Source organism: Callithrix jacchus, chromosome 21, assembly GCF_049354715.1.
Source record: "Callithrix jacchus isolate 240 chromosome 21, calJac240_pri, whole genome shotgun sequence".
Taxonomy (NCBI): Eukaryota; Metazoa; Chordata; class Mammalia; order Primates; family Cebidae; genus Callithrix; species Callithrix jacchus.
The window spans coordinates 50,556,648-50,578,822 of NC_133522.1; the positions used below are offsets into that span (position 1 = coordinate 50,556,648).

The following is a 22,175-nucleotide window of genomic DNA, read 5'->3' on the forward strand; positions in this document are numbered from 1 at the left end:
GTGGGCCATGGGTGTCCTAGGCCGGGACCTCACACCCGTGAACAGCGTGTCTGCGCCAGGCCTGCAGGATGAGCCAAGCTGGGTTGTGAGGTGAGGACGGGGCGTGGCCTCAACATGGCACAGGGACTATGCGGGCTCCATCAGGCTCACAGTCACAGACTGGGCAGGCAGGAATGTGGAGAGGGACACGCACTGGGCAGCCAGCGCCCTCCCGGCCTGGAGGGAGGAGGGCAGTTCCACCCTGGGAGCCACAGGACCAGCTGTCTGGTGGCCCTGGACCATTCTTGGCCACTCACAAAATGTTTAGGCTTGAGATTTGCCCAGGGTCACAAATTCAATTCACAGCAAACAGTGAAATCCGCGCATGATTTCCAGTCCCCCCACCACCACCCTCCCTCCCTCCTGCCCTTTCCTGCATGGGCCTCAGCAGGGTGAGGGGCTGCTCTCCCCAGGCCCAGGCTGGAGTCCCTTAGACTACCTGCCAGCCAGGGCAGCCCCCACAGCGCCTGACTGAGCCCCCCACACTGGGGAATCCTGGAGACCCCAGCAGGGGCAGCGGCCTCACCGGGCAGGCGGCGACCTGCATCATGGCGTCCAGCCCGCCCTCAGGCGCATCCAGGTTTCCTGAAATCAGCTGCTTCCCGACCTCTGTCTGAAACTGGTTGGAGTTGTTGGTCAGCTTCAGCACGTGCCTGAAGGCAAACGGGGCCTGGCACTCTTTCTCCTTGTTGGGGCAGGGGTTCCGCAGCTTCTCGGGGTGTGTGTTCACGAACGGCAGCACGGTCTTGTCCACAAAGGACCCAAAGCCTGCAGGGCACATGGATAGGCTGGGGAGGTGGCAGTGACCCCGTGCGAGGGCAGGCGGGCCCCCAGTGGGAGTGGCAGCCTCAAAGGGACAGGAGGGAAAGGCTGCTTCCTCTCCCCTAGCAGGGAAAGGGAGAAAGCAAGATGGCACATGTGGGCATGTGTGTGACCATGTGTGCTGTGCAAGCATGCGTGTGCACACATGTGGACGTGTTCATGTGAACCTGGGAGTGTGCCGTCATGTACATGTGTGAGCGCAAGTGTGTGTGTGTTCCTGCATGCATGCATGTGACCAGGTGTACGTGTGGGCATGTGAACATGTGCATACGAACATCTGTGTGGGTGCAGCCATCTGCATGTGTGAACGTGTGTACATGTGTGAGTGCAAGTGTGTGCATGTGTGTTTCTGCATGCATGCATGTGACCAGGTGTACATGTGGGCATGTGAACATGTGCATATAGACATCTGTGTGGGTGCAGCCATCTGCATGTGTGAACGTGTGTACATGTGTGAGTGCAAGTGTGTGCATGTGTGTTTCTGCATGCATGCATGTGACCAGGTGTACGTGTGGGCATGTGAACATGTGCATATAGACATCTGTGTGGGTGCTGCCATCTGCATGTGTGAATGTGTGTACATGTGTGAGTGCAAGTGTGTGCATGTGTGTTTCTGCATGCATGCATGTGACCAGGTGTACGTGTGGGCATGTGAGTATCTGTGTGTGTGAAGCCATCTGCATATGTGACCGTGTGTACATGTGTGAGCGCAAGTGTGTGCATGTTGCTGCATGCACGCATGTGACCAGGTGTACATGTGGGCATGTGAACATGTGCATATGAGTGTGAAGCCATCTGCATATGTGAACGTGAGTGTGTGCATGTGTAGCGCAACTGTGTATGTGTATTCCTGCATGCTTGTGAGCATGTTGAGGTGTAGACACAGTTCACATAGGTGACGAGGTACGTATGTGGATGTCTATAAGATTTGTACAAGTGAGTGATGACATACATGGGTGATCATGTGTGTGCATGTGAGCATGCCTGTGTGTACATGTGGTCTTGCACGTGTATGACTGTGTGTGCATGTGAGTGTGTACACATGCAAGTGTGTGAGTGTGCATTTGTGCGTGTGAGCATACAATCCTGTTTGTGAGCATACATTCGTGAGTGTGCATTCACTTGTGAGTGTGCATTTGTGTATTTGAGCATGCATTTCTGTGTGAGCATGTGTTACATGTGCGAGTATGCATTTGTGTGCATGTGCATTCGCATGTGTGAGCGTGTGTGTGTGCATCCCTGCATGTAGGGAAGGCAGCAGACTGCTGATGTGAGGAGCCATGCCCGGTGGGGAAGACAAGCCCCGTCACTGACACATGCGTGTGCTGGGGACCTGCTCTGTGACAGACAGTGCTGGTGGAGCGTGGAGCCCCTGGCCCAGCAGAGCTTGCTGTGTGCTTTCTCCAGGGCTGCTGTTGCTGTGCCATCTGTATGCGTTGTGGTCTTTAATAATTAGCACTGTGAGACTTTTGTCTTTTAAACCTACCAAGAAATCAATAAATAAAGGAAGTAGAAGGTGGAAGGGGAAGTGGAGAACTGGATGATGTCTCCAAGTCTTAGGGACCCCCAGGGCCTGGGCATGGCCGCTGGCAGGAAGGCAGGCCAATGCAGCCCTGTGGGCTCCCCAGGGGGACCTGCATCTGGGGTCCCCAGAGCTGCCCTGGGGACATGCGCGTGAGGAGGTGTGTGGCTGCAGGCAGGAGTTGCCGCGTCTGGGAAAGGCCTGGGCTTGGTCCTGTAGTGCCTGGGCCTCACCGATGCGGCCAGACTCTGTGATCTCATTGAGGGCCTGGAGCAGGTCACCGCCCAGCTTCTTGACGTTCATGAGGTCATCGAGCATGGAGTAGGAGAGGTCCATCAGGTAGTACAGGTCGATGGGGTAGCCCTTGGCTCGCCGGAAGGTCACATTGAATGCTGCTTCCTGGCCTGCAGGGACAGAACACAATGAGCGACACCTCATGCCTCATGCAGGTCCTGACACGCCATTTCAGCGCCAAACCCTCCTGGCCTCCCCTGTGTAGCATTTGCCCCCTGCATAGTGGAGATGCATGCCAGGCCACTAGTGGTCACTCAGCCACTCAGACACTCAGCCACTCCCCCCACCCTTCCCTGGGCACAAGGATGCCCCCATTTAGGTACAGCCCCGCCCTCCAGGACCATCCTCCCTGACACCTCCACCACCACGGAGCTGCACAAACTCTGGCCACAGGCAACACCTCTGCCAGCCTCAGTTTCTCACTGTGCAGTGGGGAATGGGGAAAACACATCGGAGCTGCCTCCAGGGACCACGGGCCAGGGTCTCAAGTTTGAGGTCAGAGGTGGGTGTCCCAGGGCGAAGGGGCTTGTGCCCGCTCACGGAGCAGCAAGAGGCAGGCCATGCCTCACCACCAGGGCAGAGTTTGTCTCTTGCTGCTCCCAGGGACACCTGGCCCCTGCACGCAGCTCACGCAGGACCTCCCTGCTGGCTCACCCCTGTCCCTCACTGCCTCCCAGCCGCCTCCCTCCCAGATGCTGCTGGCTCTCACCTGGCTGCCTGTACCCTGGGCCTCTCTGCCCCAAGGCTAACCCAGTGGGCACTGACCTGGGCTTCCCCTGAGGGCAGAGCTCTGAGCCCCACACTGTTCGACAGCAGCTGGTTCCCCTAAAGTCACCCCGGCCCCATCTGCACCCCTCCCTGGGAGATGACGTCACGTTCCTTCCCTGGCCTTACTACAGCCTGGGAGGACCCAGGTCAGTGGCCGCGCCATCACACCCACCTTCTTGGAGCAAGGAGAGCTTTCCTTTTCTTTCTTTCTTTTATTTTTTGTTTTTTTATTTTGAGACAGAGTCTTACCCTGTCGCCCAGGCTAAAGTGTAGTGGTGCAATCTTGGCTCACTGCAAACCTCCACCTCCCAGGTTCAAGTGATTCTCCTGCCTCAGCCTCCAAGTAGCTGAGATTACAGGTGCAATCACCATGCCCAGCTCTTTTTTTCATTTCTTTGTATTTTTAGCAGAGATGGGGTTTCACCATGTTGGCCAGGCTGGTCTTAAACTCTCCACCTCAAGTGATCCACCCGCCTCGGCCTCCCAAAGTGCTGGGATTACAGGCATGAGCCTGTCGAACAGTCTGGGGCTCAGAGCTCTGCCCTGGGAGGGAGGGTGTTTCTCGAAGCACCGACAGGGAGCATGTTCTGAAACAAAGTACTCTGGTCAACCTGTGTGAGCGACACTGTCAACCCGTCTGAGCGACACCGTCAACCCGTGTGAGCGACACCATCAACCCGTGTGAGCAACACAGGTTTAAACAGTTACTTTGGTCTCTTGGCTGCAAAACTTATCAGAGCCTTTACTCTTCTAAGAGTACCCTGGCCTTTCGAGTGTGTAATAGAATAGTGTTTTCCAAGAGGTTTGTTCTGCTTTTAAAAAAAAAAAAAAGATGCAGAACGTGGGGCCGTAAGAGAGTGCAGATGCTGGGCGCCCACGTGAGGGCTGGGGCAGCTCCGCCTGGGGACACAGGGAAAGGGCGCTGAGGAGCCCAGCTTGCCAGCAGCTCTGGGGCCTCACTGGCCCACCCAGCTGTCTGACCCGTACACACGCCCCTTCTGGGCAGCGCTGACACCCCAGAGGAGGGTCAGGCTCTCAGACAGAGCGGATAACCAGCACAGAGGGTGCCCGGCACCCCCACAGAGGCTAGGCCTACCTGGTCGCAGGTAAAGCGTCACTTTTTGTGGAAACAGCTGCTTCCGGCCCCCATCATGGTCTTTCAGGGTTTCAGCAAAGCTCCTGGGGTCCATGATGTCATCGGCCGCACAGCCCTTCATGAGCAGCTGCGCTCGGGTGTCGCAGCGAACGGAGTCAGGATCCCCTGGCCCGGTGAAGTTCTGGGGAGGGGAAGTCAGGTCAGGAGGCCACACTGCAGGCGTGCAGGAGGCTGGCTGGCCCTCGGACTGAGGACCCACCCTGTTCCCTCCTCCTCTGCTCCTGGAATTTGGGACAGAAGTCCCTGTGGGCAGACGGTGAGCTCCTCCAGCCTCCCAGACAGCCCCTCCCCACAGGGGCAGAAAGGACTCAGGACCTACTCTCCAGCCCAAGGCTGACCCAAGAGGAGAGGCCTCGGAGGCCTCTAGTAGCTGGTGCAGGGGCTTCAAGCCCTGCATCTGCAAAACCTTTGTCCAAGGGAGTTGCTCTGTCCCAAAGGAGCATGGCAGGCCCTAGGCCCCCAAGAAACCCAGAACATGGGCCAGGGCTCTAGCCAAGGTCCTCAAAGTTTAGAACAAATAGAAGCTGGAGGGAAGCATGGGAACCCTGGGTCCAGGGTGTTTCCTCTCGGCCACTTGGTCCCTGCAAAGCCCCCGGATGCTGACGAGGACTGTGTTTGGTGGGTCCCGTCGCTGGCCCCAGCCAGGGAAAGTGTGTAGCGGTGCGGGGCTCAGGAAGGACAAGCACGGTCCCCTAAAGCTGGTGAGTCCCACGGGCAGGGGGGCGGGCGGGAGAGGAGGGCAACAGTCCCCAGGCTGCCTCTCTGTATGGCTCTGACTTTTGGAAGCAGAAACGATTTAAAGTCCTTCAGAAATAAAAGTACATCAGCAAGAATGGAAGGAAAAGAAAGGCTAAGTGTAATCCACACAGAAACAAAGGTGTTTATTTCAGATGAGTGGAAAACCTCAAGAAAGGGAAGAGAAAGAAGGCCAACCTGACCAAGGTGGTTTACACCTGGGGTCTGGCCACACTCCTCAGTCCTAAGGACAGACAGAAGCCACTGGCTTCTTCTCTGTGGACTGCTCGCCACGGTGGCGTGGGCTGGAGGCTCCGAAGCCACAAAATTGAGAATCGAGTACGCTGCTGACAGTGCTGGAGCCTGGACTCTCAGGGAAAGGAAGCAGAACCCTCAAAAAAGCGTCCAATTCCAGCCTGAGCAAGTGACGCGAAGATGGCCCTGCGGTGTCATGTTGCTCCAGAGAGCAAAGTGTGCGTGGATGGGACACGGAGCCAAGCCCAGGGGATTCGAGCATCTCAGGGAAGAAAGGACAGTCACAGATCATGCGGTACTGGACAAAATAAAGCTGTGGGTCACACTGATGAGAGAGCGGGGCTGCGGAGAGGGGAGACCCTTCCTAGGTTGGCAGCCATGAGAGGCAGGCAGGGACCAGCACGGCACAGATTTACAGCCATCGCAGTGGCAGGGGCCTCCGTGGATGCTGAGCCTGTGGTGTGCTTTGCTGGGAGGCAGACCATCACCAGCCCACAGTGGCTGCGGGGGGACTGTGCAGCGGGGCGGGAAGGCCGGACAGGTGCCGTCTCAGCAGAGCCGTCCACACTGACCTCACCAGGACTGGGACGGAGTGACAGCGGTGCCTCCCGTGGGTACTTAGGACACCATCACTGAGGGGCACCTCTGCCAACCCACACCTGAGTCCAGGCAGAGAAAACTCCAGACGAGAGCCCTGAAAACGGAGGGTCGGTCTACAGAGCTGCTCTGCTGAATTCCTCAGAAATGCCCAAGGACAGGAAAGAAGAAAGCCGAGGACCGGCCCAGAATCAAGAGCCTAAGGACGGGCTGAGTGCAGGGTGAGCCTGGGTTAGGAGATCCACCAGGAAAAGCTGCTCACGAGGACATCACTGAACAACCAGGCAATTTGCGTCCACTGTGCGGGTTTGATCATAATGAGATACCAAAGCTGAACGTCCTGATTTTGATACATGTATTTATCAAGCAGAGATATACATGTATCAAAATACATTTACATGGTTCTGTCAGTGAAAACCTCGCTCTTAAGAAAGACCTCCTTCCCTTGAAGTACGAAGGGACAAATGGCTTCACGTCTAACACCTGCTCTGAAATGGCTGAGAAAAAGCAGAGTGTATTTCCAGGTAGACCACACATCAGAACCTCAGGGGCTCCTTGAGGGGAGCGTGAAGCCAGGGTCTGGGGATCCCCCTGGAGGGTGGGTGAGGTCAGGGTCTGGGGACACCCCTGGAGGGAGGGTGAAGCCAGGGTCTGGGGATCCCTCTGGAGGGAGGGTGAGGTCAGGGTCTGGGGACACCCCTGGAGGGAGGGTGAGGTCAGGGTCTGGGGACCCCCCTGGAGGGAGGGTGAGGTCAGGGTCTGGGGACCCCCCCTGGAAGGAGGGTGAGGTCAGGGTCTGGGGACCCCACCCAATGAAGAAATGGAGGTTTTGGTCCTCTGGCTGCCACAGGCTTCAGGGGCAGGACAGGGACCCCACCCAGGGGCTGGGCAGGTGGGACGGGTCCAGGAGGTGCTTACCAGCTTCTGGCACCAGGCGCAGCTGGGCCCTGACTCGATGCAGTCTTGGCAGGTGCTGACCTTGAACTTGGTGCACTCCTGAGAGAGGACTGAGGGACAAGACTGGCTGGTGGGAGGGCGCCCTGGGCCACCGGGGGCCACAGCCAAGGGGGAGTAGAGGAGGACGGTCAGAGGAGGGCCAGAAAGGGGGAGGCAGCCTCCAGGAGGAGACCCCACGTCAGCCACAACCCCAGCTTCAGAGAGGGGCCCCCGGGGAGCAGCACAGCCACAGCCTCCTGACAGATGGGGAGACGAGGCCTGAGTCCCAGCCCTGCTCCCAGTGGCATGATTCTGCCCCATCTTCCCGGAAACTTCTGTCCACGGGGACATGAGGGCAGGCCCCGTCCTCCCTGAATGGAATGTCACACATGAAACACAGAACTTACCACACCCCAGGAAGAGCAGCCCTACCAGGGCGAGTAGTTGGGGGCGCAGGCCCAGCATGTCCTGTGGAAGGAAGGGGTCTTGGTGATGGCCTCAGGCCCAGCCCCTGGGGCTGACCACCCCCGAAGCCTCCCCCCGCCGCGGGCCTGGGACAAGGATCTGGGCTCTGTCCCCGCTGCAGGGGGTGGGTGAGTCAGTCAGGCCAGCACAGCTGCCCTGGGCCCAGCGGCCAGCAGCCAGGGAGGTAGGGAGGGAGGCCGGGTCCCGAAGTGTGGGCTGCACACCTGCTCAGCAGCCAGCCACCCAGGACAGTGGCAGCAGGCCCCTGCAGAGACGCACAACACCGGCATGCACACACACACCCCACATGCATGTGTACATACATACATACAGATGCATGTAGGACCACATATACACACCCCAAGTGCATGCACACACGTGTACACACAGAAATGTACCCACCCCTTACACCATACTCCCCACGAGACACTACATACCACACACAAATACATTCATGCTCATACACAGATGCACATGTACACACCACACAGGCACACACACCACATGCATATACCATGCACACATGCAAACACACACACACCAAGACCCACAAACCCAGTGTGGACACTCTGCCCCCGTGCGCCCCAAGTCCTCCAAGAGCAGAGACTGTGCTTGGAGCAGAGTCGGGCTTGGCCTCATCTCTCCATGGCAGAAATAGGGCCAGGAAGAGAAAGCTGGCTTGATGCCCGCAGGTGCCAGGCTGTGTGCAAGGACTGCCCAGGAGCCCTGCAGGCCCTGCCAGGTGGGAAAAAAAGTTGCCTGACTTGCCCAAGCCACCAGCTGCTGGGATCCTGGCCTTTGTTTCCAAATACTCACCCTGTCCTTAGCCCAGCCATCCAGGGCCAGGAGCGGCTCTGTGGTCACTCAGAGGCCCTCCACCCCAGAGGCAGAATGAGAGGCAGGCCTCAGCTGGTGCTGAAGGTTGGCAGCACCTCCTAGCAGGCAGCCCTGGGGGTGCCAGCAGGGCCATTCCACCCTGGGTTGTAGCTGGCTGGGACCCTTTTATCTGACATCAAGCGGGTGGAGAGGTGCCGAGAAGGGGTCCCCAGGAGCCTTCCTGCCGTGGTGGCAGGAAGATATTTCTGTTACCCTCGGGCTGTTATCAGAAGCAAAGATCAATGCCCCTTTCCCAGCAAATGCCAGTTGCTCTTACAGCACCTACCCTTCACAGGCTGCTCGGCGTTTCTGCCCCACCCACTGCCCTGGGGTGCTGTTAGCAGGGTCACCCAAGGCTCAGTGGGCAGACCCAAGCCAGCAGAGCCCCAACCCAGGGCCTGCCGGCTTTGAAGACCGCACTGGTGCTGCGTGTGGCCAGGAGGCTCTGGGTGCCCTCAGCCGCAGGCCCTGGCTTGCCCTCCATCCCCCGAAACTTTCCCCTGCATCTGTGCCAGGGGCTCTGAGGTTGACGGAACACCCACTAAAGGTCCCATCTGAGGATCCCACAGCTTAGAGGCCCAACCAGCCCAAGGTCCTGTCTTTTTGGAGGTGATGCATTCCCTGGTTCCCAGCAAGATTATAATCAGAACCTCAAAATGTCAAAAGGGAACCCTTGATCCTTCCCGTTCTGGGGTCAGAAGTAGAACTTGCACCCTGCTGTCACTTCCTGGAGGAGGTGGCTTTGGTTCACACTCAGCCCACCCTGTGTCTGAAAGCCCCGTATCTCCCATCCCTGGGGGTTGTGGCTCAGGCTAAGGCCGCCTGTAGCCAGTTCCATCTGGGCCCCTCGAAGTCCTGTGGCTGGACAGACCTCGGTGCCACAAGTGCCCCCAGCCCCTCAGCTGACCAAAGCCTCTGTGCATGTCACAGGGCCTGCATGCTAGAGCCAGCCCCCGGTGCAGGTCCAGCCAGCCTCAGGACACCTCCAGGCTGCAGCTGCGCCAAGTGGGGAGGGGATGCAGGCCTTCCCCCCGACCCCGGCCACCCTAGCCAGGCTGGTGAGGACCTGCACCCCAGCTCCATGCTCTCCCTGAGGGCTGCAGACTGACCCCTCCCCTGAAACAGTCATGACCAGGGACACATAAACACTCCATACCCTAGAATGGGGAAACTGAGACCCCCCGCAGTCCATATGACTTGGCACCCCCCGGGCACCCCATCTGCCCCCAGGGAGAGGGGAGTGCACCTTGATTCCAGCAGGACCAGCCCACAGACCGCAGTGCCCTGACCTTGACCACAGGAAGTGGGCAGGCAGGAAGCCACCCTCTCCCCAGTGTTGCTGCTCCACAAACAGCCCCAGGGCCTTGGAACTGGGCACCAGAGAAGCCAGGCCCTGCCCCATCCCCTGATGCCAGCAGCTGAGCCCAGAAAAACAGCAGGGGAGGAAGGTCGGCTCCAGGAGGTGAGGCAGCGCCCTGAGCCTGGCAGCCCAGCCTCCCTTCTGTAGGAGAACAGGGCAGGGCAGTCCCTCCACCCAGCAGCCAGGATGGCCAGCAGAGGTCCAGGCCTCATCTGAAACCTGAGCGACCAAGACCCCGTCGGGCCTCTCTGTCTCGGTTTCCTCAGTGTGCCTGGAAGTGGTTGAAGGGCCTGTGCCAGCTCCCTGGGGGACGGGAGTGGGTAAGGCACAGATGTAGAGCAGCATTTGGGCCAACAGGCAGGTGCCTGGCCACTGACACCTCCGGTACCCTGAGGCTAAGCCGGCAGAGCTGCAGGGCAAGGCAAGAGGAAAGCACAGCCCCCCTCCCCTCCCCCTTCCCCCCCCCACCTCTGAGCTGGCCCTGGAGCTCCGGCCTGGAGCCTGATCACCCCGAGACCCTCCCTGCTGCCCTACCAGCAGAGGTGGGCACCCTCCTCGTCCTCCAGCTCCTGGACTTTCCCAGTCTAAGGGTGGGCGGGTCCCTTCGGGCAGGTCCTCTTACCAAGACCTAAGGTGCAAAACCCAAAGCTGAGGCTGCTGAGGAATCTATAGTCTCACAGGCCTGGCAGAACCTTGCATCAGTCACCCTTGACCTCAAGCCTGCCCGCGAGGGAAGTGCTGGTGCAACCTCGGCCCAGCTGCAGGAAGTGGGGCGTGTCACCAAGTCCCCTGCGCAGGGAGAGGGTGGAGGGGGGAGGACCGGGGACTGGGTCATCCTTCCCCAGAGAACCCCTCGGGGGCCGGGCGCCCTTTCCTCCCGGGAATGAACACAGCTAACAAGAACCCTACTTCCCGGGGAGCAAAGCTCTTAACATTCAGGTTCTGAGACATGAAAGCGCCATCAGAAGAAAACTGCCAAGATCCGGGCCAAGCCACACGCAGAAGTGGAATCCGCTGCCCAGAGAAGGGAGAACAGGAGCAAATGTGCAAAGCGAAAAGGCAGCGCAGTCAGTAGCTGACGCCTGTAACCCCAGTTACAGGCCAAGGCAGGAGGATCACCTGAGGCCAGGGGCTTGAGAGACCCCATCTCTACAAAAAAGAAAAAAAGAAAAGAAATTAACCAGACATCTCTAGTCCCAGCTACTCAGGAGGCTGAGGCAGGAGGATCACTTGAGCCCAGGATGGGAAGGCTGCAGTGAACCTTGATGGCACTACTGCACTCCCGCATGGGTGACAGAATGGGACCCTGTCTCAAAAAAAAAGAAAGAAAGAGAGAGAGAAAGAAAGAAAGAAAAAAAGAAAGAAAGAAAGAAAGAGAGAGAGAGGGAGAGAGAGAGAGAAAGAAAGAAAGAAAGAAAGAAAGAAAGAAAGAAAGAAAGAGAGAGAGGGAGAGAGAGAAAGAAAGAAAGAGAAAGAAAGAAAAAGAAAGAAAAGAAAGAAAGAAAGAAAAAAGAAAGGGAACTTTAAGCAAGACAGCAGAGAGAGGGTAGAGCCTTTCTAGGAGGGAATCGAGTGGGGTCGGGCTTCCTTTTTGCAACCCAGTGAAACGCTAAGACGAGACTGCTGGAGAAGCCAGAGGCCCCACAGGCCTGCTAGAACTCTGCCTCGAGCTTGCTCCTGCCTGCGCTGGGGCCAGGGAAGAAAACCCACCTTGCGCTGTCTCAGAGAAGACACACTCAAATCACAGCGGCTCAGAGGTGAGCAGGAAGTGGTGGACGATGACAGCAGGGGACAAGGTTGGAAGGAAGAGGAGGTGGGTCCAACCCCCATGCGGGGAAATGAAGGCTCGCTCAAGAGATGATTATAACATGGGCATCCACCTTTTCAGCCAAAAGCCGGAGCATTGGGATCGACTTCTTTCTGCTTCCTACGAACGTGATACAGAACTGGACAGAAGCACCATTCGGGTGGGGGCTGCGGCGCTGCTGTTGGATCATTCGGGTGGGGGCTGGGGCGCTGCTCTGGGACCATTTGGGTGGGGGCTGGGGCGCTGCTCTCGGATCACAGAGGTTCCAGCAAGATCCAGGGACAAAAACAGGTCAAATCAAATAGGAACAAGGAGGAGCAGAGCCGATGCCGGAGAACCCAGCCTGGTCTCTGAACCTCTGATCTTGCAAAAGCAAGTTTTCCCCAGGGTCAGGGAGACGTGTTCCCACCGTTCATTTTACTACCTGTGAAGTTTGATAGCACGTATTTTAAAGGCCACAATTTCTGGCCAAATGGGATAAAATGAGACACCCCTCCCCACACTCACATATTAATGAGGAATGCTAAGGTAGTCGGCTAAGGCCCCCAGTCAAAGGGAAATCGAATGATGTCTGCAGACACCACTCCTCCAACTAACACAACTGTCTGTTCCCCGGGTGCTGACGCGAGGCCGGGCCCCGGACGCCCTTGTTGTGGACATAAAAGAATGGCCGCAAGTGTGTAGGACTTTCGTTTTAGGGACTAAAACGATAAGGGAGATAGAAGAATACGTATCTCAGAGTAAGGAAACCTCAGCACAGAAGCTAAGGGGAGGCCGGGCGCGGTGGCCCATGCCTGTAATCCCAGCACTTTGGGAGGCTGAGGCAGGCAGATCACCTGAGGTCGGGAGTTTGAGACCAGCCTGAGCAACATAGTGAAATCCCATCTCTACTAAAAATACAAAAATTAGCCGAGGGCGGTGGCGGGCGCCTGTCATCCCAGCTACTTGGGAGGCTGAGGCAGCAGAACCACTGGAACCTGGGGGAGAGAGGGCGCAGTAAGTGGAGATCACACCTCTGTACTCCTGCCTGGGCAACAAGAGCGAAACTCTGCCTCAAAAGGGGGAGAAAAGGCCGGGCGCGGTGGCTCACGCCTGTAATCCCAGCACTTTGGGAGGCTGAGGCGGGTGGATCACGAGGTCAAGAGATCGAGACCATCCTGGTCAACATGGTGAAACCCCGTCTCTACTAAAAATACAAAAAATTAGCTGGGCATGGTGGCACGTGCCTGTAATCCCAGCTACTCAGGAGGCTGAGGCAGGAGAATTGACTGAACCCAGGAGGCGGAGGTTGCGGTGAGCCGAGATCGTGCCATTGCACTCCAGCCTGGGTAACAACAGCGAAACTCCGTCTCAAAAAAATAAAAGTGGGGGGAGATAAGGTGGAAAAAAGCAAGAAGACAGAGTCTAAACATGGCGCCTGGTGAACAGAACAAATTGCAGAGAAGAAATACCTAATATCGCTCTAGTGCAAAACGTCAATGTAACCTTCATCTCTAAAGAGACCTTAGAAACTAATAACAAAAAGGTAAACACTATTCAAGGGTATTTCAAGGCTGTGGCGTCATGAACAGATAATTCACAAAAGAAAAAACAAAACTGGCTGATAACATGTGAGTCACCCTAAGAAATAACCAGGGATTTCAACCAAAATATCTCGATTCTCTGTGTAGCTGTCAACCTGGAAGATGCTGCCACGGTTCTGATGTCCGCACCGTGGAACCCCACCCAGCAACAGAAGCCAACAGCTGCTCAGGGCAACCTGGCTTCGTGGTAAAAAGTGAATTTATGGGAAAATGGAAGAGAAAGTTCCAAAATATTCTGCGTTTCTCTGGGTATTTTCAATGTTCATTATCCCTGTTTGTATTTTCCCTTTCTGCAATGAATGCGTAAAGGACCTGCTAAAACCTGAATTTCACAGCGGCCAATGAATGGTGTTGGAATTCCTCCAGATTCCGAAGCCGCCGGCTTTCTTGTTCCCACTGCAACGTAGCTGAGGATGCCGCTTCATGGCGGTGTGACCTCCCTGCTGGCATGGGCTCGGCACCATTCTCGCTCACCCAGTCACCCATCCATGGGTCAGGGGCTTGCTGGCCTCTCCTCTGGACATGGCATGGGGGCTCCGAGCTGCGCTCCACAGCTCCTGGACTCTGACCTCTGCTGAGACTCTCAACACCTCTTCCCCGCAGCACCTACCCCGAGTTTCCATCACACACAAAAACCTCCACCACTCCCAACACCAACACGTGGCCCCAGCGAGGCCGTTCACAAATCAGCTGGGTAGGAGCTGTTCCCCTGGGGCAAACTCCTGGGTCCCTGGATGGCTGGAGAGAACAGCAGCACAGAGGTGGGGTATGGAGGAGGGGGCCTCTCCTCGGGGCCTGGGCTCCACATGCACAGGCTCGGAGTCCAGGAGGGTGATGGATCACCTCCTGGTGATCCATGTTAGTGCCAGTTTGTGCTGAGAAGAACGGGAGGGATCAGGGTCGGTGTCCCCACATCACCATAATTGCCCCATGCCCACTGCAGAGCACCCTGAGCTGGGGCTTCCCAGTGGCCCGGCCTGTCCCTGCTGGGTGAACGCCTGTGTTACTGACGCCTGGCCGTTGGCATTCTCCTTTGGAAACAGGAGCCAGCCTCCGGTGACATGGCCTTAGGTGGGACCATGGTTCTCTAACAGGACAGGAGTGCAGCCAGGGGGCTCACACAGGACCTGATACATGGAACCGCCATGGGCGCCACACTGCCCTATCCACAGAGGCAAATGACCCCCGGTCCTGGTACGTGGGCCAGAGTGGACAGAGCTGGGCCTGGTGGGAGCCCTGGCGGGGTGAGTTCAATTACACGGTTGACTGTAGAGAGCACTGGAGTGTGCACAATCGGCCAGACCACCCCCCTACACAGATGGGGAAACTAAGCCCCAGGGACCAAAGAGCCTGCTCCCCCCATGCCTCTTCCAGGCAGGGTGCAGACCGGGCCCCTCCCATCTCCTGGACGGCAGTGGCATCTGTGCAGAACTTCCACAGGCCCTCAGCTGGCTGAGAGTCCCCTCTCCCAGGACTCAAAGTCATCCACAGTGGCTCATCTGTTCATTTGGAAACTCACATGCTGAGTGGGAGTGATGCTGTGGAGCTGACACCAACCCCCACTGAACTCCACAGCCTGCCAGTCACCTGCTTCACCGAGGGCCACAGTCCCCCGGGGTCAGGCAGCCACAGAGGTCCTGGCTGTGTGGGGAATCTGTCCTGTGGCCCTGCTCAGGATGGCACATGTGGTGGGCACTGGCCCTGGGGTCAAGGAATGGGCTCAGCCATCGCCCTGCAGGGACCTCTTCCCGGCAGAGGGGCTCCCCCATTCATCTCCAGAATACCAAGGGGCAAGCTGGATGCCAGGCCGACAAGGAATCTGGGGATTCTGCAGTGAGCTGGGCGTGCAGTTGCAAAGCCGATCATGGTGAAGCACTGGGGTGACAGTGGATGGCCCAGAGCTTCTAGCAGCTCTTGTTTCTGTGAAGCCTCCAGGATCCAGCCTCAGACCCCAAACCCACGGGTGTCGCACCACCATCACGGGGAAGGTAGGTGACAGCAAGTGCCCCTTTTGTCCCCACAGCTCACCCCCAGGCTGTGCTCTCAGGCCATCCCCTTCCCTTCCCCATTGCAGCCATGCCACTCCTCCTTCTCCCCACCCAGGCATGACAGAGGAGAGGACCCTGGACAGGGACAGCAGGGCAGGATCCCAGCGCCCAGATCCAGAGGAGGGGGCATTAGGTGTGGTACAAGGGGTGGTGCTAGGGGCAGAGTGTGCGTGGGGAGTCCTGGCCCCAAGAGTGCAGGTTCCAGGGAGGGGGCCAGGTGGGCCCAGGACCCCGGGGCGTGGCTTCAATTCCCCTCCCACCAGGGCCTTAGTAATGGCCTTCAGGAGCCTGGCACAGGGAGGCCAGGTCCACCAGTTGAGCCGTCTGGACCAGAATCGCACAGCAGCACTCGCCTCCCTACAGCAAGACCTCACCCAGGGTCACCACGGAGGAGGCAGGGCAGCTTGAGGGTCCCCAAGAAGCGGGGAGCAAATGCCACACCACACCACGCTACACTACACAGACGTGCACCATACATGTACACACACAGACACCACACCACATCACACACGCACACACCCACACCATACATGCACACACACACGTACATACATACCACGTGACACTACACACACATGCACCATACATGTACATATACACAGAGACCACACCATATCACACACGCACACACCCACACCATATATGCACACACATGCACACCACACTACACTACACACGTGCACCATACATGTACATATACACAGACGCCACACATCACACACACACACACCCATACCATACATGCACACGCACATGCACACACACATATACATACACACCACACTATACTATACACACGTGTACCATACATGTACACATACAGACACCACATCACACGCACACACCCACACCATACATGCACACACGCACACACATACATACACACACTACACTACACACATGTGCACCATACGTGTACATACACACAGATGCCACACCATATCACACACACATCATACATGCACACACCCCACATTGCACACACACATATATACATGCACACCACGCTACACTACACACATGTGCACCATACATGTACACACACAGGCACCACACATCACTCACACACACACGCACACTGTGCCACACTACACACACACCACAACACAAACCACACCACACCACACCTCACACACACTGGAGTTGGTCTGGAGATGGAATCTCTGTGGCCAGCAGGGGCGGCGTGCAGACAGGAGGCCCTAACTCAGGTGGTGCAGCGGGTTCACAGAGGAGGCCCCGGAACCCTCCTCCTCCTGCCCAGCCCAGAGCGCCAGGAACCCCAGCCCCCGACTGGGAGCTTGTGGCCCCAGCCTCGTCCCTGCCCTGCTGGCCTCACAGCCCCTTGTCCTCCCATGCCGGCCCCATCCTCAGCCACAGGCGCTCCCAGCCCTCCCTGCGGCTCTGCACTACCCTTGCTGAGTCTCAAAGGGGACCCTGGAGTAGATGGTCCCGAGACCCCTTCCTGCCAGACGCCCCTGGGCCAGGATGATGAGCAGGGCCAGCAGAGTCACTCCTGGTCAGGGCAGGCTAATGTTCCCCTCCAAAAACCACTGTGGACGCAGTAGGGCCTCTGTACACTCACCCTCGGTTCGCTGGCTGGGCGTACGGCCTTGGCTACCAGTCTACCCTGGGTCACGTCTGGAAACCTGGAGGCTCGGGTCCTCAAGTCCCGACACTTCCTGCTTCTCTCAGCTCCTTCTTAGAGGAAGTGGTGGTTTGTACCACTGTGGCCCTCACCCCTGCCCTCTGCTCTACGCGTGCTCTCAAGTCCCACCCCTCAAGGCAGCTGGGACGTGCCATTCCTTCCATGAGGTCCTGGCGAGGAGGACCTGCCTCCATCAGATTCATATTCCGGAGAGGGGCGCCAGGCAGAGGAGAGGGTCCCCATTAGGAAGAACACAGAGGCCACGAAAGTGAAAAGTTTGATGATGGAAAGCAAGCAACAGTCACACATTCTGCTAAACAGCAGAATGAAAAACCCTGGAGAGCAAACTCCGGAGACAGACAACAGAGTGGAGGAACCGGCCGAGGAGGACAAAGAGACGGGAACAGGCCAGAAAACCTGGGTGCGTGGACACAAGCACATCCACCTGCATGCAGGGACGGGAGGGGAGGGGACAGGGACAAGGACGGGGAGGAGGACATGCTCAGGTCCCAGGAGGAAGGTGCAGATCCGGGCGGGGACAGACAGGGCAAGGCCACTGAATGCCCAGGGACGGATCCATGAGGTCCCGTAAGGAGGGACATGAGGATGATACCACAGAACGTGAAAGGGAAACTATTACAGGCTCAGAGAGAGAGAAGGGGGCAGCAGGGGAGGAGCAGGAGGAATCGGTTACATCAGACATCTTCAGAGCAAGACTCAGACACATTACTACCCTAAACTCTGTTTTATTTATTTATTTTTTATGTTTTCAATTCTTTTTTGAGACAGAGTTTTGCTCTTGTCACCCAGGCTGGAGTGCAGTGGTGCGATGTCAGCTCACTGCAACCTCCTACTCCCAAGTTCAAGCGATTCTCCTGCCTCAGCCTCCTGAGTAATCGGGGTTACAGGCACATGCACCACCATGCCCAGCTAATTTCCGTATTCTTAGCAGAGAGACGGGGTTTCATCATGTTGACCAGGCTGGTCTCGAACTCCCGGCCTCAAGTGATCCACCCACCTCTGCTCCCAAAATGCAGGTATTACAGGTGTGAGCCACAGCACCCAGCCCCTAAACTCTGTTTTAAAGATTCCCTGCAAGAATAGACATGAAGAAATCCATGAGAAATACAAGAGCAGATGATACAAAGTTGGGCAGAGAAATGAGTAAAAATTATGACGCCAGAACCCGTTGATTTAAAAACTAGCAGTAAAAATAGTAAACCAGGAAGCAAAACTCCAGGAGGGGTCAGGGAGCTCGCTCGGTCCCATCCTACCTGCCAAGGAAGACGGGCGGTCGGCAGTGGTATTTTCATAGAAAATATCTAAGTTCACATGATAACAATCCAAGAGTCTCCTTGGGAATAAAAATAGAATGTACACACCTGAAAAAAAAAAGAAAAGATGACAAATCTTTATCGTGGGCGCGGTGGCTCACGCCTGCACTCCCAGCACTTTGGGAGGCCAAGGTGGGAGGATTGCTTGAGCCCAGGAGTTCAAGACCAGCCTAGGCAACATTTGGAGACCTTGACTCCCATCTCTACAAAAAAAATTTTCAAAAAATTAGCCAGGCGTGGTGGCATGTGATTATGGTCCCAGCGACTTGGGAGGCTGAGGTGGGAGAAGCCCTTGAGCTTGAGAGGTCGAGGCTGCAGTGAACCATGAACGCACCACTGCACTCCAGCCTGGGCAACGAGAAAAAAAAGAAAAGAACCCTTAAAAAAAAAAGTAAGGGAAAATAGAACAAACAAGAAAGGTAAATAAAAAGCAAACAGTAAGACATTGGGAGTAATTTCAAACCCATCAGGAGTCACGGCACCTGTGAATGGGTTACGTTTTCTCTTTTCAAATCAACAAAGTCTTGCATTGGAGTTTAGAAATAAAGAGACAAAACAAGTCCCAATTAAATGTTCTCTGTCCAGGGAATCTTCTCGTTACAGACGTCGTCTATGAAGAAGGACAGGAGACGATCGTTCAGGCTGGGCGCAGTGGCCACGCCTGTAATCCCAGCACTTTGGGAGGCCGAGGTGGGCAGATCACCTGAGGTCGGGAGTTCGAGACCAGCCTGGCCAACATGGAGAAACCCCATCTCAACTAAAAATGTAAAATTAGCCAGGTATGGTGACACATGCCTGAAATCCCAGCTACTCGGGAGGCGGAGGCAGGAGAATCCCCTGAACTCAGGAGGCAGAGGCTGTGGTGAGCCGAGATCTTGCCATTGTACTCCAGCCTGGGCAACAAGGGCAAAGCTCCATTTCAAAAGAAAGAAAGAAAAAGAAAGAAAGAAAGAAAGAGAGAGAGAGAGAAAGAAAGAAAGAAAGGAAAGAAGGAAGGAAGGAAGGAAGGAAGGAAGGAAGGAAGGAAGGAAGGAAGGAAGGAAGGAAGGAAGGAAGGAAATTAAGATAAATAAAAAGAACAATTGTTACTGTAGAGCCTGAGTCAGATCCACAAAGAAGCATGAGGGGGGCGAGTTAAATGACATCACAGGAATGCAACTAGCAAAACGCAGGAGGAAGAAACTCCCACAAGAAAACAGCAAAGCACACAGGAGAGGGGGAGGGGGAGAGGCCCTGTAGACTAAGAGACTTAATCTTTTAATATGAGCCAATTGCAATGCATGAATCTTATTTTAAAATCATCGTTAGTTGTTTTAGGTGTGACAATGGTTTGTGGTTGTGTTAAAGAACTCTCACCTTTCAGAGTCACACGTTGAAATGTTTGCAGATGGTACAGTACGAAGTTTCAGATTTGCTTCCAAATAGAGAGGGGCGGGTTGGGTGGGGGGAGAGTCGGGAGAGGGGCTGTTAAAACAAGATCACCTGTGACCGGATCGTTGCTGAGGCTGCTGTTGGGTACATGAGGCTTCACTAAACTATTCTCTTCACTTTTGTAGATGTGTGAAATGTTCTGTAGTAAGATTTAAGAAAAAAAAGAGAAAGATTTAAGAAAACATTTCAAGGAAGTGTAAAGTTATTGTTTCACAGGTATCACGTTTCCGTTTTGCAAGATGAGATGGTTTTGGAGCTGGCGGCTCGTGACGGTTGCACAAGACTCAGTGTCCTTAGCGTCACGGAAATGTGTGCTTCAAACTGTTAAGAAGGTGAATTTTATGTTGTGTATATTTTATCACAATTAAACAGTAAACAGTGTAAAAAAGGCTCTCTATCAAACTTAAAAGAGAACAACACTGAAGGCAGAAAGCAAAGAAATGGAAAATACAAGTGTGCTAGAAAAGGCTAACGAATATGTCACATAAAATCCAAAAGATACAAATCAAAACAAAACGCATCAGATGAACAAAGGAAGACGTAACTAAGTTACAATCCACAAAGATAGTTCAGCGGCCATAAACCTTTCTGTCCTGAGCAAAGTGGCTTTAAAAGATGTGAAGCAGCCACTGGCAAGTACATAAGCAAACTGACACAGCCCCAGACAGCAGACATCTTTAACACGTCTCTTTCAGAAATAAATCATCAGGCCAAGCGCGGTGGCTCACACCAGCAATCCCAGCACTTTGGGAGGCCCAGGTATGCAGATCACCTGAGGTCAAGAGTTTGAGACCAGCCTGGCCAACATGGTGAAACTCCGTCCTACTAAAAATACAAAAATTAGCAGGGCGTTGTGGTAAGTGCCTGTAATCCCAGCTACTGAGGAAACTGAGGCAGGAGAATCACTTGAACCTGGGAGGGGGAGGTTGCAGACAGCTGAGATCATGCCACTGCACTCCAGCCCAGGTGACAACAGTGAAACTTTTTCTCAAAGAAAAAAAAAAAAAAATCAAGAAAAGAAATAAACACACCAAATGGAAATGCAAATTTGATGGGTAGAGAAGTAAAGAATTTGAGGAATGTAACCCTTCATCTCCCACTTGTACACAACTGTGTCACAACATGGGACAATGATAAACAGATCATTACTAGACCAGAAAGGCAATATCCACACATTCTAAAGTAGAAAGCTCATAAGGAGGCCAAAGTCATGGACACAACTTGAATCAAATTAGATGCTGGCCCAAGGATGGCATGAAAGAAAGAAAGCAGCACTCCTGCAGAGTGGACCCAAACATAGCAAAGATGACACAAAAGCAGGACACTCACGCGACGGGGCAGTCAATCGACAGCCCTGATGAGCTGGTCTGAAGCCTCATGAGCCACATGACGCACCTCAGAACGCAAGCATTGAGATTCTTCCGAAGAGCAAAATGCGGAAGGAGGCCTTGCAGAAGCCCACGCACCTCGTCCCCGCAGACCCACACATCTCTGAAGACAGAGAAGGCAGCGGGCCCGGGACACGGACGCCGAGGGCTTCAATTTTCTATTGTAGAGTTTTCTTTACTAAAAAGGAAGAAAAAGTTCTGGGCAGTCAGGCAACACATCGAGATTTGATGAGGTGAGAGGTGGGCGTGTGGGGATTGGAGCCAGCGCTCTCCACACTTTTCTGTATTCTTAAAATAGATTTTTTTTTTTAAAAAGGAACTAGAAGGGAGTGGCTGCAAATGAGCAGAAGGATCTTTAAGGGGGTGGAAATATTCTGAAATTAGACTGTGGTGATGATTGCACAAGTCTGTACATTTTCTTTTTGTTGTTTGTTTGCTTCTTTCTGTTTTTAGTAGAGACTAGGTCTCACTGTGTTGCCCAGGCTGACCTCAAACCCTTCCCCGAGCCTCCCAAAGTGCTGGGATTATAGGCATGAGCCACCATGCCAGGCCCACAACTCTGTAAATTTTCTTAAAATCATCATAATATTGTACACTGAAAAACAGTGAGTATTGGCTTGTAAATTCTACTTTGATAATGCCGTTAAGAAATAAAATTAAAGATACTTAGAAGAACAAAAGCTTCAGCAGCTTCTAGTCCCAGCTAAGACAGAATAAGCGGAGTGGACTCCACGTCTGTCACTGAGCACAGCTAAGACACCACACAGAATAAAGTGGCAGCAGACACACTGTGGCGGGAAATGGAAATGTGAGACAGGACTGACACTGTGGTCGGGGTCCTGCCTGTCTCCTGGCTTCAATTCACAGCAGTCCGGACCTCAGAGCAGCACGGTGAGCATGGCCAAGAGAAACCCTCCTTCTGGTCAGTGGCCTGGAAAGGGGGATGCCCTGGAGATGGACACAGCGAGGGGAGATGTGCTGTTTCCGTTCTCCTGCTGCTGTCCCAGAGGCAAACTCTGGTCCTGAAACTGCATTCCCAAAGCAGGAGCCAGCAGGAAGCGTGTGACATGCCCGCGGGCAAGGACCAGAGTGTGAGAAACCAGTAAGAGGGGCT

The 22,175-nt window shown here is 55.0% G+C and overlaps 1 protein-coding gene across 5 annotated transcripts in view; it reads right to left on the reverse strand.

Annotated features, from left to right (window-relative positions):
• Positions 1-22,175, reverse strand: part of ITGB2 (integrin subunit beta 2) — a 49,611-nt gene that overhangs the window by 16,817 nt on the left and 10,619 nt on the right. The window contains exons 2-7 of one of the 5 annotated variants that reach the window (XM_054249003.2): positions 19,725-19,812; positions 7,532-7,592; positions 7,107-7,195; positions 4,542-4,722; positions 2,617-2,787; positions 566-807 (exon numbers count right to left, since the gene is read on the reverse strand). In XM_054249003.2, coding sequence (XP_054104978.2) covers positions 566-807; positions 2,617-2,787; positions 4,542-4,722; positions 7,107-7,195; positions 7,532-7,592; positions 19,725-19,763 — 783 coding nt within the window. In that variant the 5' untranslated portion in view covers positions 19,764-19,812. Of the gene's footprint in view, positions 1-565; positions 808-2,616; positions 2,788-4,541; positions 4,723-7,106; positions 7,196-7,531; positions 7,593-10,359; positions 10,530-16,845; positions 16,954-19,724; positions 19,813-22,175 lie in introns of those variants that run through there. The other 4 variants (XM_035282864.3, XM_035282865.3, XM_035282866.3 and 1 more) reach the window with 4 other exon arrangements.